General features: G+C 38.8%; 2 protein-coding genes across 6 annotated transcripts in view; both read left to right on the forward strand.

Moving 5' to 3' along the window:
* Window positions 1-509: 509 nt before the first annotated feature.
* Window positions 510-3,723, forward strand: nol12 (nucleolar protein 12). Its single transcript, XM_015380441.1, has 6 exons — window positions 510-653; window positions 947-1,052; window positions 1,140-1,188; window positions 1,278-1,423; window positions 1,506-1,594; window positions 3,095-3,723. Exons 1-6 carry the CDS (start codon window positions 544-546, stop codon window positions 3,288-3,290), a joined length of 696 nt encoding a protein of 231 aa, XP_015235927.1. The 5' UTR covers window positions 510-543; the 3' UTR covers window positions 3,291-3,723.
* A 602-nt stretch (window positions 3,724-4,325) lies between these two features.
* triobp (TRIO and F-actin binding protein) overlaps window positions 4,326-18,852 on the forward strand; it is a 28,565-nt gene continuing 14,038 nt past the window's right edge. For 2 of the 5 annotated variants that reach the window (XM_015380830.1, XM_015380839.1), the window contains exons 1-7: window positions 4,506-4,819; window positions 5,838-5,977; window positions 6,198-6,379; window positions 7,386-8,391; window positions 8,626-10,194; window positions 10,391-10,508; window positions 11,761-11,832. In XM_015380830.1, the coding sequence (XP_015236316.1) occupies window positions 4,547-4,819; window positions 5,838-5,977; window positions 6,198-6,379; window positions 7,386-8,391; window positions 8,626-10,194; window positions 10,391-10,508; window positions 11,761-11,832 (3,360 nt within the window). In that variant the 5' untranslated portion in view covers window positions 4,506-4,546. Of the gene's footprint in view, window positions 4,820-5,837; window positions 5,978-6,197; window positions 6,380-7,385; window positions 8,392-8,625; window positions 10,195-10,390; window positions 10,529-11,760; window positions 11,833-18,852 lie in introns of those variants that run through there. The other 3 variants (XM_015380852.1, XR_001481381.1, XM_015380859.1) reach the window with 3 other exon arrangements.

Below are 18,852 nucleotides of genomic sequence, written 5' to 3' on the forward strand. Positions count from 1 at the left end.
ATAAACAGAAAAGGCTATTTAAGCTGTTATACATTAATGTGTTAGAGTGGTTATTTGTGCTGCATGCCATCTGTTTACCAGTCTGTAATATAAAAGGCTCTTCTATGGACTGAATTATTTTTTTTATAAATTAATAAAATTTTAAATGATAAAGGATAAACAAATGATAATAAATAAATGTGTTCTGCTTATATCTGTGCTACTAAAAAGTACAAAATGCATTTATTTAAGGATGGTTTATAAGCGTTCTTAAAAAGTTTTAAAACTGGTATATTTTGATTTAACTTCTTGCCATATAGATATATTTACAAATACAAATATTTACAAATAATAAAAATGCTGAAACATTTTCTATTTAAATAAATTAAGCACATATAGTTTATTCTTTTTTTATTTTATTTTTTTTACATTAAACACACTAAAAACAACATTTTGTAATTGATAATTAAGGTGTCGTGTCCGATTGGGACCACAAGTTAACGCGCGTGTTCCTCATCGGACATCATTTATTGACGGAACTCTGTGGAAACTCACGTGTTAAACATGAAAAACCCTAAACACAACAATACTGGATCAAAAAAGGCTAAATTCAAGCCTGGCTCGAAGAAAAGAGAAAATAAATGCGTCGTGACGTTTGACGACAAAGACAGACAGTGAGTAGTTGTGACGTTACGGTGAAGCTGCTAGCCAACTAGCTAACATGTTAGCCTAGCATCATAACAATATTTTCCTGTTTTTTTTATTTTTTAATATCAGCAGATGTGATTAGATGCGCGAAATGCGTGATAAATATGAAGTAACTCATTTCTATTTGGGTAAAGCCAGCATATTTGTTTATATTTAATCCCAGTAGTTGACATAAAATATCAGGCTATTTTGAACCTTTAACCTGCAACATACTCTTTTTAATTTGCTTAATGTTTTTGTTCCTTTTATCCTCTGCCAGGGACTATCTGACTGGTTTCCATAAGCGAAAACTAGAAAGAAGGAAGGCAGCAGTGGCAGAAATAAAAAAGAAAATAAAAGAAGAGCAGAGCAGAGTCAGAGAAGAAGTGAGTGTTAAAAACAAAACTTAAAACCAAAATTAAATCAATTAATGGGCTGGACTTTCTTTGACTCATATTGTATTTGTTTTTCAGCGTCATAAAGAATATATAAAGATGTTGAAGGAGAGGGAAGAGGCACTTGGTGAGTTTCAACGGAGATCTACAAACTTTAATGACTGTTTTTGGTCACACTTAACTTTTTTCTTTTCTTTTCAATGTTTTCTTTTGCAGATGATGCAGAAGACGAACTTGAAGATGCTGTGATCAGTACCACAGAGTCTGTTCAATATGATCACCCCAACCATACTGTTACCGTGACAACCATCAGTGATCTCGACCTCACAGGGGGTCACCTGCTCGCCCCTGTAACAAATGATGTAAACGTCCCTGTGGGTTTGTGTGTGACGTAGATTATGGGGTTATTGTCAGGCGTCTGACTTGGATTGCTCTGTTTCAAAGGCCGGTGAGGAGAGTGAGAATAAAGACGAGGAGGAAGCAAACAGGCACACAATGCCGAAAAAACCAAGGGATGTGATCATGAACAAAAAGTAAGTTAACTCCTCTCAGCAAATCCTCTCTTTTTTTTCTCAGTTATTATAAAAAAAAAAAGTCTAAATGTTGTAAATATTAGAGAAAAAGATTACTATGTATTAAAGTATATATAACCACAAATATAACTTACTAAAGTTGGTCGATTTATTCAGTTCCCTGCTCTGTTAACAAGCCTAGGATACGATCATCCTTAATGCAGCCGATCAAAGACAGTTGTGTGTTTAGGATTGACGGATGGCACTTCATCTGTTCCTAAAGTCAGGCACTGTTTAATGATGGGAATTTTTTATTTATTTATTTATTTTTTTTTGGACACTTAATCAGCTGCTTTTGAATTCAAAATGTCGGAAAGGCAAAATTAAAACTTTTATAGGTTTTAAAAGTTTTTGTGCAAATCGTACCTTAAGCTCCTGTCACACCTTGACGATTTAGCCAGCGTATGCCCGACTTACGAAAAATCTGGCAAAAACGCGTGGACATACGGCAAGTACGTTGAGAAATTTTGATTATGCTCAGGAAATTTTGAGCATGCTCGAAATTGCCAGCGTATGCTCATACGTGGGCTATAAGTTACAGATTAATTATTTGATCGTTGACATACGTTAAGTGTAAGTTACTCATAAGTGTGGTGTCTAGCTTATCCAAAACATGTGAGTAACTTGTGCAAGAACTTGCTTTAAATGCATATGAACGTATCTGACGTGTTCCATACAACCACTGAATGTGTTTCTAACTTACAGCCACTGTTTAATGGCGTATTGGCAGCGTTTTGGTATAAAAGAGGGTTCACATGAGGAAACTGTCTGTTCTCCAGACTTTATCCCCATCATAGGGTGGGCATGAAGGTGAGTGGGATGGATCCTCTTTGTGTTCACGTCCACAGGCACGAACAACAAAGTTCCTAGCAGACATGACACCGAATCTGCTGCGACTACAAACCCTCTTTTTTTTTTCTCTCTTTTTATATTTTATTTTATTTTATTTTTTTTGGGCTGGTGGTAAACTGCAGCAAGGCTAATACCGGGATCAAATAATTTTTTTTATGCAGGCCGGATGTCTCCGGACGCATTGCTGCCTCCCTCAGGACACTGGCTTGTTACATTTCATGGGCATTTATCCTGCCATACGTTATGCATAAGTTAAGCTGTGGTTTGACATAAGTTCTGGACTGGTTATGAAAACTATGTATACGCCTAAAATAAAAAAAATACATAGAAAGTTCAGCGTATCCCAGCATTTTAGAAGATTCTGGGACGTCAGGCATACGCTGGATAAATCCCCAAGGTGTGACAGGGGCTTTAGTACGAGCCATGCTAAATCCCATGGTGGTTAAAAGGTTTCACTGCTTTCTGCTTCAGACCCTGGTAGAGTAGACAATCACACCTCTTTCTTTCTTCTTTTGGTTCCCTGGTGACACAACTGCTGTGTAATTTAATCTATTTCTACCTGCCTGCTCTCAGTCCGTATCCGATCTTTTCGCTCTTCTCCCACTACAGGATCCGTTCCCTTACGACGGCACTCAGCACATGCACCAGCAAGCGGAAGAGGAAAGGGAAGCAGGAAGGTCGAGGTAGACGAGGACATCGGACCGACAAGAGACCCGGTGTCACAGAGGGGGTCCGCAGAGGTGGGAGGACCAGCAAGAAGCAGAGACGTAGGCAGACGGGGAAGAAGATGCAACATCTGGACTGAAAATTAGCCTCTAAAATGATGGGACATTTTGTAGTCAGTTTGTTCTCTTGTTTTCAAACAGAAGGATGAAGACGTTCGCCTCTACATTTTCTCAGTACTCTGTTTGGAGTTCATTAATATTTGCCTCTGGATATATCTTGTATTTTTGAACTGTTTTGAAGTTTTTTTTATAAAACAAATCTAACTTTATGAATAAATATGTCATGATTTTACCAGGAAGTGATGTGTCGAATAAAGTTAGTTTGTTCTCTTTGGGATTTTGTCCCTCTGTGTTCTATTGTTTAATTAGGAAACATGATGCTATAGTCAACATCCTCTGTGGTTCATCAGGAAACAGAGCCTCAGCTTTGTATTTCCTCTGTAATACTTTTTCTATGTGTGTGTAAATTTAAAAGGTCCAAGGTTCAGAGCAACCTTTATCTGTAATGTACATTAAACGCCCCTAACTGGCTAGTGTTTACTTATTTACGTTAACCCGAGCCGACACGTGCCAGCTGTCACCCCAGCGTTTCATTTCGCTTTCTACAGCCCATGATATTTAATACAACCTCCCCAATGAGGGAACCACTGGCTCCATGTTGGTTCATAGCTCATGTTTGCTGCAGGGACAGTGATGCGATGAATCAACCAAGGATGTCATGGATGCTGCAGCGTCGCCTTCTTCTCAAAGCAGCCAATAGGACTGAAGCAATGTTTTCTATTAGCCCAGGAGCATAGAGAGCATGGGGAGTAGTAGGCATGTTGGTGGTGGGGGTTTGATGACCAGTTTATCCACCAGTTCAAACAGCAGGAGCCTTTCTGGTATGGTAATAAATTTTTTTTATTATCCTCTGGCATTCAAAAATTCTTGTCTTTATTTGTCTTTTAAGACTTTTTTTTTTTTTTTTTTTAGAAACATTCGTTTTTGAACTTGAGAACATATGTGATGTCTAGCAGTCTTACTTTTTCTTCAGGTGCTTTGCGTATGCTCAGAACAAATATCTGCTCTTAAATTTTCTCAGCATGTAAAATCCTTTAATAGTGGATGAACTATAAAATTAATGATTCTTACTTTAGCAATGATGCACAAATGCTTTTTGCTGAATAGGAAACAAAGCAGCTACAGTCCTCTACGAAGCTGTTTATAAAATATTCCTAATTCCTCATGGGATGCACAAGATGATTCCTGATAATTTAGTTTTTTACTTTTTTAATGGAAAATAATTTTTTGACACCTGGAATGCAATGATCAGGGAGTCTCCCTGTCCAGAGTTGCCATGTCACACTCCAGCGATGAGCCCACATGTCCCAAGTTCCAACCCAATATCTTTGACCCCTCCCGCTGCCACGAGTGCCTGCGCCAGAAACACCTTCATACAAGTGTGGCGGAAAGAACCGAGCCACAGCATCAGGAGAAACCTCTGCCTCAGGATGGGGATAAAACTGAGAAAAGCGCTGGAGTTGGAAGGGAGGTCGGGTCGAGTGGGAGAGCGCTGCTGACGCCCATCTCATCTCAGGCAGAGGAAGGAGACACCAGCAGCAGCTGCAAGGTAAGAAAGGAAGCTGGGTAACCTGGAGAAGAGGTGCTCTGTGTAAAACAAGAACACAATGGGTGCTGACTGATTGGATTAATTTGGATTAGGGAACAGTCTGGCTGACAGAACTTTCAGGTCAAAGGTCAAGGCAGCAGAAAGGTAAAGGAGGTTAGATGAAAACAGTATTTTTTATTCTTGCCTCTTAAGATCTGACTTAGAAAAATATATATAGTTTAACCTTAAGGTCTGTTTTAAGTGAACAAAGGTGGCAGTTACCTTCATTTATAGCAGACATGAAAACAGACAATGAGATCATAAAGACATTTGCTGCTTTTTAGTAAAGAAAGAAAAATAAACAGGTCACAGCAGAGGTGATAACGTGGACCAAGGTAACAGCTGTGGCTCCTATTATAAATGAATGAGCCTGGATCAATTACTGGTCTCCAGGGAAACGGTAGCCTTTTAGAAAGAAGTGCAATGCAGAGTAAAAATTAACAGGATTAAAGCTTTTTACTGCCTTTGTTTCTTCCCTTGACTTTTAATATTGAAACTTCAGCCATTGGGATCATTTTTGTTTGTTTCAAGAACATTTTTACATTAATAAAGTATTTTTTTTTCTTTCCTGGAAGGCAGCTGTGTCCTTGAAGACAGCACTTTCTGGCAGAGTTTTTTTTTTTTTTTAGCATTTCAAGACAATGATGTAAGCAAAAAAAAAAAAGAATAGGATGTTGAAAAATTAATGAGGAAAGCCACAAGTCTGATCAGGTTACAGGCGTGTGACTCTAATCAAACAGTATGAACATGTGAGCGTCTGTCAGAGATGACTTGGAGTGGAATCTCTGTAAAATTCCTGGGGGTGTAACTCCATTCCAAACATCTACACTTTAGTGGTTCTCATAACTTTTATCACATCTGGGTTTAGACTGTTTTTTAAAGATTTGAGGATTGAGATCAATGTCATTGCAGCTTGGAGAAAGATGGGTTATTTTGCCACTTTGTGATTGGTCCGTTTCATTCCCTGTCGCCCTATCAGGAGGACTCTGACAGTGTTTCAGTGGTGAGCAGCTACTGTGATGTCAGCAGAGGTCAGGCGGGTAATGTGGAGACCTCTCTGTGCATCTTGAGCCCTGACTGCAAGCTCTATATCTGTGAGGACGACAACAGCACAGACAGGTAGGAGAACCGGATTATAACTGGAGGACATTTAGACAAGCTAGACATTTTAATTTAAGGTTTAATATGTTTGATTGAAGTATTCTAGTCATGTAGGGAGATCAGCTTAAAGTTAAGGCAGTCACATTAAAATTTTTCTGGTGCTTCTCACCTCTTCTTTGGTTGTCTTTATTTTGAAGTTTCACCATCCCACGTCTACATATGTCAATCTTCCAAACAGCTGTCGTGAGCAAAGCGAAGAGTTCAGTTGTTCTGTTAGTACAGACGACGAATACTTGCCGATTCGACGTCAACCCACCAAACTCAGGATGACCCGGCTGGACCCTCCACCTCACCGGCCCAACCCTCGGCAGGCCTGGATGGAGGAAACCAGAGGTGGAGGCAGCTTTTCTAGAGGCTCAGGTGAGATCAAAGCTGCTAGCATAATTTCTTAGGCTTTCAGATTTCAATGGAAAAGGTGCATGACTTGGAAGACTCTTGAGAAAAAGATCTCCTGATCTTCAAAGTTATGTAGTTGCGGACATTGTGTGAAGCAGTATAACCAGTCACCAGTACACCTATGACTTATTTTACTTCAAGATCAAGTTACTACCACAGGTGTCCTTTTCTCACAATCCCCATCTGCAGTCAGCATCTGAGGTGTCAAAGACTAATTATCAGTAATACAATATATACTCTACCGGCTCCTCTCTAGGTACACTGGTTTAATTCCTTGCTGTTAACCACATGACAGCAACTTAATGCCTTGAGAGATCTAGGTGTGGCAAAGGTGATGAATGCACAACTATGCCATGTTTAAATTAGAATGGGCAGAGGGGTTCAAAATGATGTCTAATCTATATTATCTCAATGTAGCCATTTTTGAATGGTACTTCCTGCCAAAAACTGTCACAAAGCTCAAATTTGGAGTCATTACAAATACCTGTATGATGTATAGTCTTTGCAAGGAAGTGCTTTGACTGCACCAAATGTTAGCTATTATTTAATTACAGTGCATTCCAGTTGCTGTTTATTGTGTCATAAAAGATATTTTTTAAAGGTAAGGATGTGGTAGATACCCTGTCCTATAGCAACCTTTCTATGATATTTAATTTTATGGTTGCATTCACCGATGTAATAACATACCACATGTTTTCTTAATATCGTGCAGCTTTACTCCCCAGTCATTTGATCCCAATTCAACAAACCACCTCTGGTATGAGGAGCAATGGGAGATTGTACCGTATATATATATGCACCTGCATGTGGCCGTCTCACCCACAGATACAAATATCACACACCTCTCAAGACTCCCATTTTTTTTAGTATTCTTTTGTGTGTGCATGCTTTTTTTTCTTTTGCTGAAATTTAGCTTGATATATTTTTTTTTAGAAACTAGCCAATCAATCCTTATTTCATTCTATTCCAGATGTAAAAGAAGATAGAGAGAAGCGTGAAAGTGGCTACTACTCACTTGGCAGGGCAGCTGGTGCCCGTTTTAATGAAAAAAGCCAACCTACTCCTTTTCGCCATTTTGAAAGAGGTCATCCAATCTTTAGTCACAGAAACATTGAGCCAAAGGATACTATCCCCTTCCGAAATCCCAATCTTGGAGTTGCCTCCGAAAGGCCAATACCAGACGTGTTCAGTGAGGACCTTACAGCAGATATCCCCCCACCAGACCCTTATGAGGTTGCGGTTGAGGTCGAAGCACAAGTAGGGCCTCGATCCCCCAGTCCTACTCCTTTTAAAATAGCGGAGTCGCTGGCCTCAACTGGCCGAAAAGGTTTAAGAGGTGGATATAATTCCTCAACGCAAGGCTCAGCTCTGCATTCTCGCTCTTCATCCCCATCACGGGAAAACTTGCAGTTAAGACACCGTGAGCCTAGCAGCATTCTTAACAGGACAAACTTTGATGGTGGAGGTTGGTCTCAAAGACAAATGGACAGATCAAGCCTCTCCATACAAGGTTCTCAAGGTCGACGTTTTGAGTCAGGAACTCTGCCAAAAAACTTCAAATCCTTTCCTTCTATGTCCCAGTCCAGTACAGTTTCTGATTTTAGGAATGCCTTAAGGAAAACGGAAGCAGATTGTTCTTTAAAGGGCACAGATTATGTGAAAAGGAGCTCATCTCCTTCAAGGAGAGAATATGCATCGTCATTCAAGATGTCTCCCAATACTGAAGTCAACACTAGTTGGACACATCGTATTTCCTCCCCATCCAGAACGTATGATCATATGCAGGAGAGTCGTACTTCCTCTTCCCCTAGGAGAAATCTGAACTCCTCAAGCCATTCCTTAGGTAGATCTGAATCCAACATATCCCTAAATGAACGAAGTCACCATCAACGTAGTGGTTCTCCGGTATCTTCTAGGCCACCCAGGAGTAATTTTAACTCGTCGAGCCATTCCCTCCGTAAATCTGAATCCATCACATCCCTAAACGAGCGAAGTAACCATCAACGTAGTGGTTCTCCGGTATCTTCTAAGCCACCCAGGAGTAATTTTAACTCGTCGAGCCATTCCCTCCGTAAATCTGAATCCATCACATCCCTAAACGAGCGAAGTAACCATCAACGTAGTGGTTCTCCAGTATCATTCAGGCAACCAAAAGGAAATTTAAGGTCAACAAGCCCCTCTTTCCATCATAAATCAACCAAATCAATTACATCTCTAAATGAGCGAAGTACCCATCGACGTAGTGGTTCCCCAGTATCTTCCACATTGCCAAGCAGAAATTTTAATTCATCGCGCCATTCCCTGCGTAAATCTGAATCCACTACTTCCCTCAATGAGCGTAGTCACCATCAACATAGTGGTTCCCCAGTATCTTCTAGGCCACCAAGGACTACTTTTAACTCATCAAGCCATTCCCTACGTCAATCTGAATCCATCACATCCCTAAACGAGCGAAGTAACCATCAACGTAGTGGTTCTCCGGTATCTTCTAAGCCACCCAGGAGTAATTTTAACTCGTCGAGCCATTCCCTACATCAATCTGAATCAATGATATCCCTAAACGAGCGAAGTAACCATCAACGTAGTGGTTCTCCAGTATCATTCATGCAACCAAAAGGAAATTTAAGGTCAACAAGCCCCTCTTTCCATCATAAATCAACCAAATCAATTACATCTCTAAATGAGCGCAGTCATCATAGGCGCTGTGGCTCCCCTGTAAGAGAGGGTTATGGGATAGAAGGCCAGGCCCAGCTGCGTAACCTAGCAACTAGAAACGGACTGATGGATCAGGAACGTGAAGTCACTGTTTCTTCATCTAGCCATGATTCTGATAGACCAAGACAATCCATACTTAAAAAGCCTGAGTCAAGCACTGTAAGCGGCAGTCGATCCTGGGGCAGCCGCTCTTCCTCTCCTTCAAAAAGAGGTCAGGAAACTTTTGCCCAAGGAAGGCATAACAGTGGTGGATCAGTAAATGGCCATGTTCATGAAAAGCGAAAATCTTCAGTTTCAGGGAAAAACTTTGATTCTACTTTTAAATCTCAGCAACAGAAGACAGAGACTGCTAGCTCCATTAGAAGCCATGACAATGAGAGTTCATTGGCTTTGAGGGGAACCCATTATGCTTCTGACTATCACTCATCTGGAAATATGCGAACTGGAAGCTCATTTAACAGCAAGTACCTACACACTAGCCGCACTCCCTCTCCTTCCAGAAAAGGTAATAATGACCCCCCAGGCTACTCCGTCCTTAGAAGTGCCACCAAAGGAGATGCAAATGGTTCTTTTGAGACAAAAAACACCAGTGGTAAATCAAAATATGACTCACATTCCTCATCACTCTCACAGCGAGGATCCACACATTCCCGCCACGGCTCCTCTTTATCTCGTGCTACTTCGCCATCCAGAAAATCTGTAAATAACAACAAAGATGCCCATGTTACATTAGAATCATCCAGATCCTCTAGCTCAATGAGATCTAGGATTGGTACTTATGGCCACGATGATCAACCTCTTCATGAAAAGAGGTCTTCTCATTATGCAAGGAGCCCCTCTCCATCACAGCAGATTCAAATGCACTCGTCATCGCAAAGCTCCATGGAGTCCACTGAGTCGGGCCAGGTCTCTGTTGGATCGACAGGACGGAACAGGGAGGAGTACGCTGCGATGGCCGACCTGCCAAAAGTCAAAATAATCCATCAGAGGGAAGGGCCAAGCCACGTGGGAAGGCCACAGAGTCACCAGCCTGTTCGAAGACAGGAACTTTTTAAACCAGCCAGGTCAGGCTCACTGTACACAAAGATGAAAAACTGTCTGTGTTTATTCAATTCATTTAAGGGAATGTTTAGTACAATGAGATGTTCTAACTGATATGATCACTACATTGTTGAGTCAAACTGTAGCTCACTTTAATTTCACTCCACCTTCATAGTTCCCTTAATTGTTTGCACTGATTAGGTATTTGTGCCATTTCAGTCACTCCTTGAGCAGACATCCCTCCATAGAATGGGATGGTCCTGTAGACGCAGAGAGAGATTGGCATTATGGGGGTGGTGGATATCTATCTCGAGCTCACTCCACTACGTCACTGCAGGTAGGCTGCTCAAGAGCGAGGTGAGTTCTATTAAGGGATAAAAGGCATAATCAATCACGTCTTCCAAAGGTATCCATGTCCCTTAAACATATTTACTTTTTTTATGTTAAAACCACAAACTTCTATGTAGTGTATTTTAATTTTATGGCATAAACCATCCCAAAATAGGGTTTGAATACCAAGTAATAGAATAATGACACATACATTTGAAACTTTTCAAATGTCTTCAAAAGACTTTGGACTAGCATTGTAGTCAAGACCACTGAATCAAACAACGAACACCAAGGCCATTTTTATGGTCATCACAGTAATGTAGCTTTTGCTACAAACAACACTTTAAAAAAGTCTGCCTGTGGTAACTCATTTGCAAGAAAAATATCATTGGTTATATTGTCTCAAAGCTTTGGTTAATCCATACTTGTATGTAGGCTGAACCTTAAATGCATTGCACTTGGCCTGTTCACTTGACAGGTGATAACAAGCTAAAGTGACGAATGCGCATATCCAGCTAAATGTTGCTGACATTGTTATAGCTGCAGGCTGAGTGAACGTGGGAGGCAACTGAACAAGGGGGACTCGATTCACTTAGAGTTCTAACTTTCTACATGTTTTATACACAGAAAAACATAAGTATGCACAGGAAAATGTTTGTCTTTAGGTTTTCCTCTCTCTTCATTCCCAAAGAAGAAAATATATTTGTTGCAGTTGAATGCAGGCAGGAATATTGCATAAGGATGCCTCAAAATTTATATTGTATGTTGGGACTTTGGTGGTCTGCAACACAGCTTGGGACTGTGTGACAATATTTTTTTTCTACCAAATCACAACATTAGGCTACTTGTTGTTTTTTTTCCTCTAACATCAAACCCATTAAATAATTAATAGAATACCACAAGAATACCACAAAGTTTAAAGACTATAAATACATTTGCGAGACATTTCCAGAGGGGGAACAGTGGATGGTTTTAGAGTAGAATAATGCTGGGAACTGAGCTTTTGAACCTAACAGTGGTATTTGTCCTTCATTAAGCACCCTTTCCTTTTTGCCCAATATAATCCACTGCAGTGGAACTGAACTTGTTTCTTGTTATTCCTCCTCCCCTCCCCTTTCAGGCTTGTTAATGCTTAACCCACATCTTTCCCATATGCCTAATTTAGAAAGAGTCTGTGAACGTGAAGCTGTGTGATGACTTTCTGTGTTTGTTTGTTCAGACATTGATTATTTTTGTAACTACAAGCTGCTCTTATCCAGAGATCAGGCAGTCCCACAGCAGATGAGGGCTGTTCGTGGAAAAGTAATCATCACAGATCAGAAGAAATGCAGGTAGGTGCTATAGCCCACATGTTGAGACTTTAATGTTTCTGAGTCGCCTCTGTTAAAACATATGGCACTAAATATATATAATACCAGCTATGCATGGAGTAATCCTGCAAACTCAATTTTCAGTTTATTACCTCCAACCTTGTATAGACAGATATTGTTTTACATATTCACCTATGCTCATGTATATCTGTGTTTTGATTTGGTTGCCAATGTAGGCTGTTGAAATACTAAACATGCTCTTGTTCAGTTTATGTCAAGCAGCTGTCTGCTCTGTCTCTGTCAGAGGTGTCAAGTAACGAAGTACAAATACTTTGTTACTGTACTTAAGTATACTTTTTAGGTATCTATACTTTACTCCATTACTTATTTCTCTTCCTACTTCTGACTTCTATTCATCATATTTTTAAACGTGAATCGTCTATGCTGGAGATCTTCAACAGGGGGTCCGCAAACCCAAGCGGGTCCATGGAGGTACTGCATGGGGGTCACGAAAGTTTTGGTTGATTAGACTTTTTTTATATTCCCCCCCTGCAATTTTTTCCACTATATGAAATGTCTTTAAATACACATTAACATGAATTCAACACACTGAAGTAAACAGATAAATAGAGGCAGAAGATGTCTTTCAGTCATCGATGCTCACATTCAGCGACACACAGGAGCTCTTTCAAGCTGGGCACCGTTTCATTCACAACACCTGTCTCATCAACAAGGAATTAGAATCAGATTCAGAAATACTTTAATAATCTCAGGGTGACATTACTTTCGTTGCATTACTCCATATGTAATATAGTGACTATAGAACCAGTTTCAAATAACACAATTTCATACAATATATATAATTAGGGGGTCTCTGCTCCATCTCGCTATGAGTTTGGGGGTTCTTGGCCTGGAAAACGTTTAAGACCCCTGGCCCATGCCATGCTACAATGTCAAATTCAGAAAAAGATGTCGAAATGCATGGGCGTAGGTTTGCATAGGGACCATAGGGACATGTCCCTACCAAAATTTTGGACCGACCTACTTGTCCCTACCAACAATTAGATGTGAATAACATGCTTATAATTTACAATAGAGCTTTGTTGCACCAATAGCGGGGTAATGGATGGAGAATATTGACAGGTGGAAACATTTTTTATCTAAAATGCAAAATATTGATATATATATATATATATATATTTTTTTTTTTTACAATTTTGGTATAATTCCTGCTCTAAGTGGGTCACTTTGTCAGCTGAAGACATGTTTTAGAGTGTCTATACTCCAGATAATGAATAATCGATTACTAAATTTGTTGACATTTCAATAATCGATTATTCAGATGAATTCTTTCAGAACAAGATATAATAAATGATATGGGTTAAATAAAGTAACTACAGCCTAGATGACTTGTAGAGTGAAATTAATATTCTAAATGCTCAGTGTCAGTTCCAGTGGTCATGTAGATACAATACATTTATTTGACATCCCTTGAATCTATTATTTTGCTTTGTTTCATGATACAGAGAGAATATTTAAAAGATAAGAGTGGGTTTTACCTCTGCACAATTGTATATCTTAAAGAAAATAGAGGATAAATCCAGATTTAACAGACATATTTAGACTTTATTTTGTTAAATACCCCCAGTTTTACTTTCTCTCTTAGTCGCTGGTAATTTCAAATGCAAACCTTTTCAAAGTAGAAAAAAGTCATAATTCCACATTCATCAGAGCCAGTGATGCTTTAAACATTGATAAACAGGATCTAGTGTGTGTAGCGCTTATAAAATTAGTAAAAATTTAGCAAGAAATGCTGCTTTTCTCTTTAAACGAAATACACCGATTTTCACGTCAAGCATAAATAAACAAGCATGCATATTTTTGTATAGGACCAATGACATCAGACCAATAGTGTCCCTTATCAAAGCTGAAATCAAACCTACGGCCTTGTTGAAATGTCTGAAAGGTCGGACACAGGTGAGAACGTATCAGGAGATGGAGACCAACAAGACCTCCCTCATCTTCGGCCCTATTTCAAAGAATTTTTCCATATAGTCGAGTAATTGAGCTTTTAATTCACATAGTGGCATCTGGCTGTTTTTTTTTTTTTTTATCAAAGGTTACTTTATACTTTTATACTTTAAGTAGTTTTTGGACCACATACTTTTTCACTTTTACTTGAGTAAAGAGGTCGAGTTGATACTAGAACTTTTACCAGAGTGTTTTTAAACTGCAGTATCTATACTTCTACTGAAGCAACAAATGTGTGTACTTTTGACACCACTGGTCTCTGTAGGTTTTACCTACACCCTACAGACATTTCATAAGACTGACTGAGCTTTGTCAGTTGTGGTCTGCTGGGGCATGTGTTGAAATTCCTGAAATGAAACCAGTAGCTACAGAGGGTGGATTTTACAGAGGAGGGGGGGGCATTTCAATTCCAAGCTTAGACCATCCGGAAAATATGGCTTGGCTTATTTTAGGCGTTTAAAAAAAAAAAAAAAAGATGATAACCAATGGTTTTCCTTGTCAGGAAGATGTATTGCTTTTTGAACATATTCTCTTGCAGTGATGAACTGTTTTAGTAGGTTTAATCTGGATTAGATTATTATTATGTGGCCTGTTAGGACCACGGTCTCCTCATTGGGGTTCCTCTGTTAGATTTTGAACAGATCCACTGCTGGGATCTACGTGTTTTCTCTAACGATCTTAGCGGACCCGCCCAGGAAGTGGCAGACAGCAGAGACAGCAGCGAGTAAACGACGCACTGAGCGGTGGCACGAGCTCTCCCCGCGTATCAGAAAGTTTACAAACGCTTACAGTTGACCTGCCTGCAGCGTTTATATCGACATTCAGCGGAACATATTCGGTTTCTTTCACAGTTCGGCCGCTGTGGTTCCTGAGAAAGTTGCGACTCTTTCCGTGGGGTTAAAATGTGGATGAATGGCGGGGTTTTATCCGAATTTGTGTAACGTGCGCGAGACAGTAAGGTGCTTTCTGCACGAGAGGTTTAGCTGAGACGAGAAAGAAAGTTGTTCCTGTGGGGATTAAACATTTTGTCTCTTTTTTTTTTTTAACCTTTCTGGATAATTTTATCATGACGGTAAGTTGTACTCTTTAAAACAGATATGCATGCGGAAATCTGTGTGTTGTTTTCCTGTCTGTCTATCCTTCCTGAATTAATATCTGTGAAATTAACTTTTAACTCCGAAGTTAGCTAGCTTGGCTAACTTTTATTCAACTTTAACGTTCTTTTAGCTTTAGTAGCTAGCTGTATTTCTGTCCCGGTACGGTTTGACGCAAGGGGCGTGTTAAAAGATTATACAGCTTTCTGGCGAGGCTATGTTTTTCTGTTTCTGTGTCTCTTTTATCGTTTATGTGTGTACAGTAGCAGGACGTTATGATTAGCCGTTCATACATACAGCCGTGGCCGCATTCACGGCCAGCTGTGACAGATGCTGTCCCCCTTCCTGGCCTTTAGTAACGGCTGCTCGGCACTTTTTTTTTCTTAAGCATTTAACGTTACATACCTAACATTTTTGTCTCCCACAGATTGCTTAAACCAGATAAGTAAAAATATTAAGATTTATAGGTCAAAACAAATGATGGCATTGAGAAGTAGGGATCATAGGAAGTAAAAACAGCAACAAAAAAAATTAAGGTTCTGTCAATTATTTGCTCCTACTTCACAGTTTTAACATTTGAAAAGTGACACCACTCAATTTTCATGACAGGAACTTAAATAATTTCTAGTTTGATTTATTTTTAATGCTAAAGCTCTACAGTGGTCCTGCTCTATCAACAAATAATGTTAGTACATTTAAGCTGGAACGGTCTCCTGTTGTGATCTGTGTTACAGCGGCGTGGAGAAGCCTCTGATTAAAGACAGTTGTAGGACAGTTATGAAGAGGATGTTCAGGGTGTTCCATATTTTCTTCATATTATGAAGAAAATATGGAACACCCTGAACACCCTGGAAGAGCTTTATATATATATATATATATATATATATATATATATATACAACCATCTTGAGAAGATCTAGAGGAGTTCCCGGAACAGAACTGTTCTTCTTATAACAGTAATCCAGAATTTCAAATTATTAATAAAAAAAAAAAAAAATCTAATTTGGATTAATTAAACATTCTCAACGGTTAAGACTTGTGAGTTCTGCATCAAAACTCTGTAATTTAAATTAATTATAGACTAAAAAGTTTAATTATTAGTAGTGTTGCGCCAATGCCATTTTTTGGCGATACCGATACCTGGGTGTGCAGTATCGGCCAATACCGATACCATCTATTTGAATTGATGTGTGTGTGTGTGTGTGTGTGTATTTGAACAACTGCATACTACTTGGATGTAAAATAATTGCCATCATGGCTTTGTCAAGCTGCTGCCTACCTTTGTGAAGCAGGAAAAATATTAATACAAAGTGAATCCAGTAGAACTTTTTATTGCTTATCTGCATACCGGTACCACCATTTTTGTGCTGGATAGGGCCCCCTCTGATACTGGTGTCGGTGCAACAGTAATTATTGTTTTTCTTAAACAATTACGGATGTTTTATCAGTCTAAGCAGCTTGCAAACGATTTCATGCTATATAAGAAACAGTTCCTATTTTCTAATTGGGGCAGATATAAGTTTTTTACTTCTTTTTGCTCCTTTACTTTAATTCATGATTTCAGTTTTCATCTGCACAGATTTTGTTATGTTGTGTTCTTTTAATGAAAGAAGGAATCAAGAATTAAAAAAGTGTATGTGCTCATCTATTAAAAACATTCATTTTTAACAAATGTGGAAACCAAACTGCTGTTGTATACTCACTGATGGTAACATGTCTCTTTATACAGACAGGTCATTTTGTACCTGCTTACTCTTTTAACCAATACATACAAACCTTTTACTTTTTTATTTGTTTCGTTTGGTTTAAAAGTTTCTGTTTATTTGAACTACACTAAATTTGGAAAAAATCTATTTGGTCCCTATGATGTAAAAATTCCCACTGATGTCTCTCCAAACTGGAACATCGAATCGAACATGGCTGCCATATACATTTGTACTGTCTGAAATGCAGGCTGTATTTAAACTATATCTCTGTACATATTGCTCTGCAAAAAGCTCTGAACACCTGATTGATATGTCTCTTCAAGAATTATGAATTGAAAAAATAATATACTTAGTTTTTTCTTCTTTTCAGCGCAGTGCTATTAACTATAAAAAATGTATTGTTAAACTAAAGATGTTCTTAAAACAGGCCAAAGTTAATGAACTTTATGTCTCAGCATCTCTTAATATCTACAATCACTTTTAAATCATCTCTGTTGTGAAACTGACATTGGTCCAAGTATGAAAGTGAATTTTGGCATAATGTATTCCTTCATATTTACATCCTTTTTTTCTCCACCTGATATATAGAATAGCTGCAAAACAAGCAATCTTTCTCTGGAGGATCATCTCCATGTAAAAACTATCTGCACCCAGCTTTATACCCGTTAGGTACAGGTTTTGATTTTATTGTGTTTTTGAAAGTGAGCCTCTATTTGTAACATAATGGGACGGATAGAAACCTTTCTGAGACTAATGATTAATTACTTACATTAAGACTAAAGTAGACAGCTCCCTTTTTTGTAGGAGGGACTTAATGATTGCTGATTTTAGATTTTAAATTGACTTGATCCTCTCACTGACATAATTATCATGATTGCGGTTTGCATTACTAAGAGCCGTCTCGGTGCCAGTCTATAGAGTTAATAATCCTTACCTTAATTGAAAGATTTCTTAAGGCTTGACAGATTAAAAGTGATACAGTCTATCGACCTTTTCTGTTATACTTTTAACTTCCTGTTATCAGCTTACATCTCTGGCATAGCGAGCCTTAAAAAAACCATTTCCTTTTAACAAGCATTTTACACATCTGTATCGTCTGACTTTTAAAAATCCTTATTTAAAACATAAGAAACATTTACAGTTTGAGTTTAAATCACCCCAACTATTATTTGAACTGGAATATGAATTAATGTACCATAAAAGTCGACAAACAAAATCCCTCATGGTTTGTTTATATTTGAGACAGCGAGACTAAGGAGGGAAAAAAAATACTGTTTATGGTAGGAAATATTAGTATGGATTAACAAAGGAGCAAACCTGGAGGTTTCTAGAAGGAAAACATAGCAGGGTCATGTATACACATCCAGAATAACTACGATGAGCTGCTTTGTTCCTGTTATCGATGCGTTTTTCCACACAGACACACTTGGTCTTAAAAACCTGATGAGCTGCTTTTTAAAAAAAAATATAAAGTAATCAAGACGTATCGGTTCTCCAAGCTGCAGTAATCCAGGAGTGTAATCACAATGCCTGTTAATTTGGATTCTCCTGTTCTCATTGTGTGCAGAGGTAACCTATTTAACTGAGCCCTAAGGACAAAGCAGCGGAGACAATACTCCTTTATAGTGACAGGATACAGGGGTCAGGAAGAGTGCAGACTGTCTCTGTAAACTGGATGATTTCTTTTTTCTTGTTACCTTTTATTTTCTCCTATATGAACAGGCTCTATAAGCACATGGCCGTTGGAAGCACTGGTGTTTTTCCTAAATTATGTTTCCTCCTCCAACTGCTTACCGACCCTTCATATAGGCAAGTGTAGACTAGCCAACGTTGATTTATGATGGGGGTTTGACACGTCATGGGTTGCACCTGTCATTTCCTTTACCTTATTCCTGAGAGAGATAAAAACTTAATGTATCTCCTGCTCAGGATTCCTTTAGTATTCATTGCTCTTAGCCCTTTGCTGCCATAATGGCATAACAATTTTTAAACCTCGTCTAAAAAGTTCCTGAATATATACATATATTAGAGAAGAAATTTTATATTCTGTCTCACATTTGTTTAAGTTTTATTGGGACAAAAGCGAACACTTTGATCCAATGTAAAGTAGTCAGCTTGCTGCTTTTACCACAGTTATCTTTGTGCTGCTTGTCTGGTTGACACCATCTGAACATAAGGAGTTGATCTGGATCTCATCAGACTTTGTTTCA

The sequence above is a fragment of the Cyprinodon variegatus genome, unplaced genomic scaffold, assembly GCF_000732505.1.
Source record: "Cyprinodon variegatus isolate N-32 unplaced genomic scaffold, C_variegatus-1.0 Scaffold11, whole genome shotgun sequence".
Taxonomy (NCBI): Eukaryota; Metazoa; Chordata; class Actinopteri; order Cyprinodontiformes; family Cyprinodontidae; genus Cyprinodon; species Cyprinodon variegatus.

What these genes read in the sequence shown, in the direction of transcription:
- nol12 (XM_015380441.1), top strand. Translation starts at nt 544, where the DNA reads ATGAAAAACCCTAAACACAACAATACTGGATCAAAAAAGGCTAAATTC. An exon ending in TTTGACGACAAAGACAGACA is followed by an intron (nt 654 to 946) that starts GTGAGTAGTTGT and finishes ATCCTCTGCCAG; the next exon opens with GGACTATCTGACTGGTTTCC. An exon ending in TCGCCCCTGTAACAAATGAT is followed by an intron (nt 1,424 to 1,505) that starts GTAAACGTCCCT and finishes TCTGTTTCAAAG; the next exon opens with GCCGGTGAGGAGAGTGAGAA.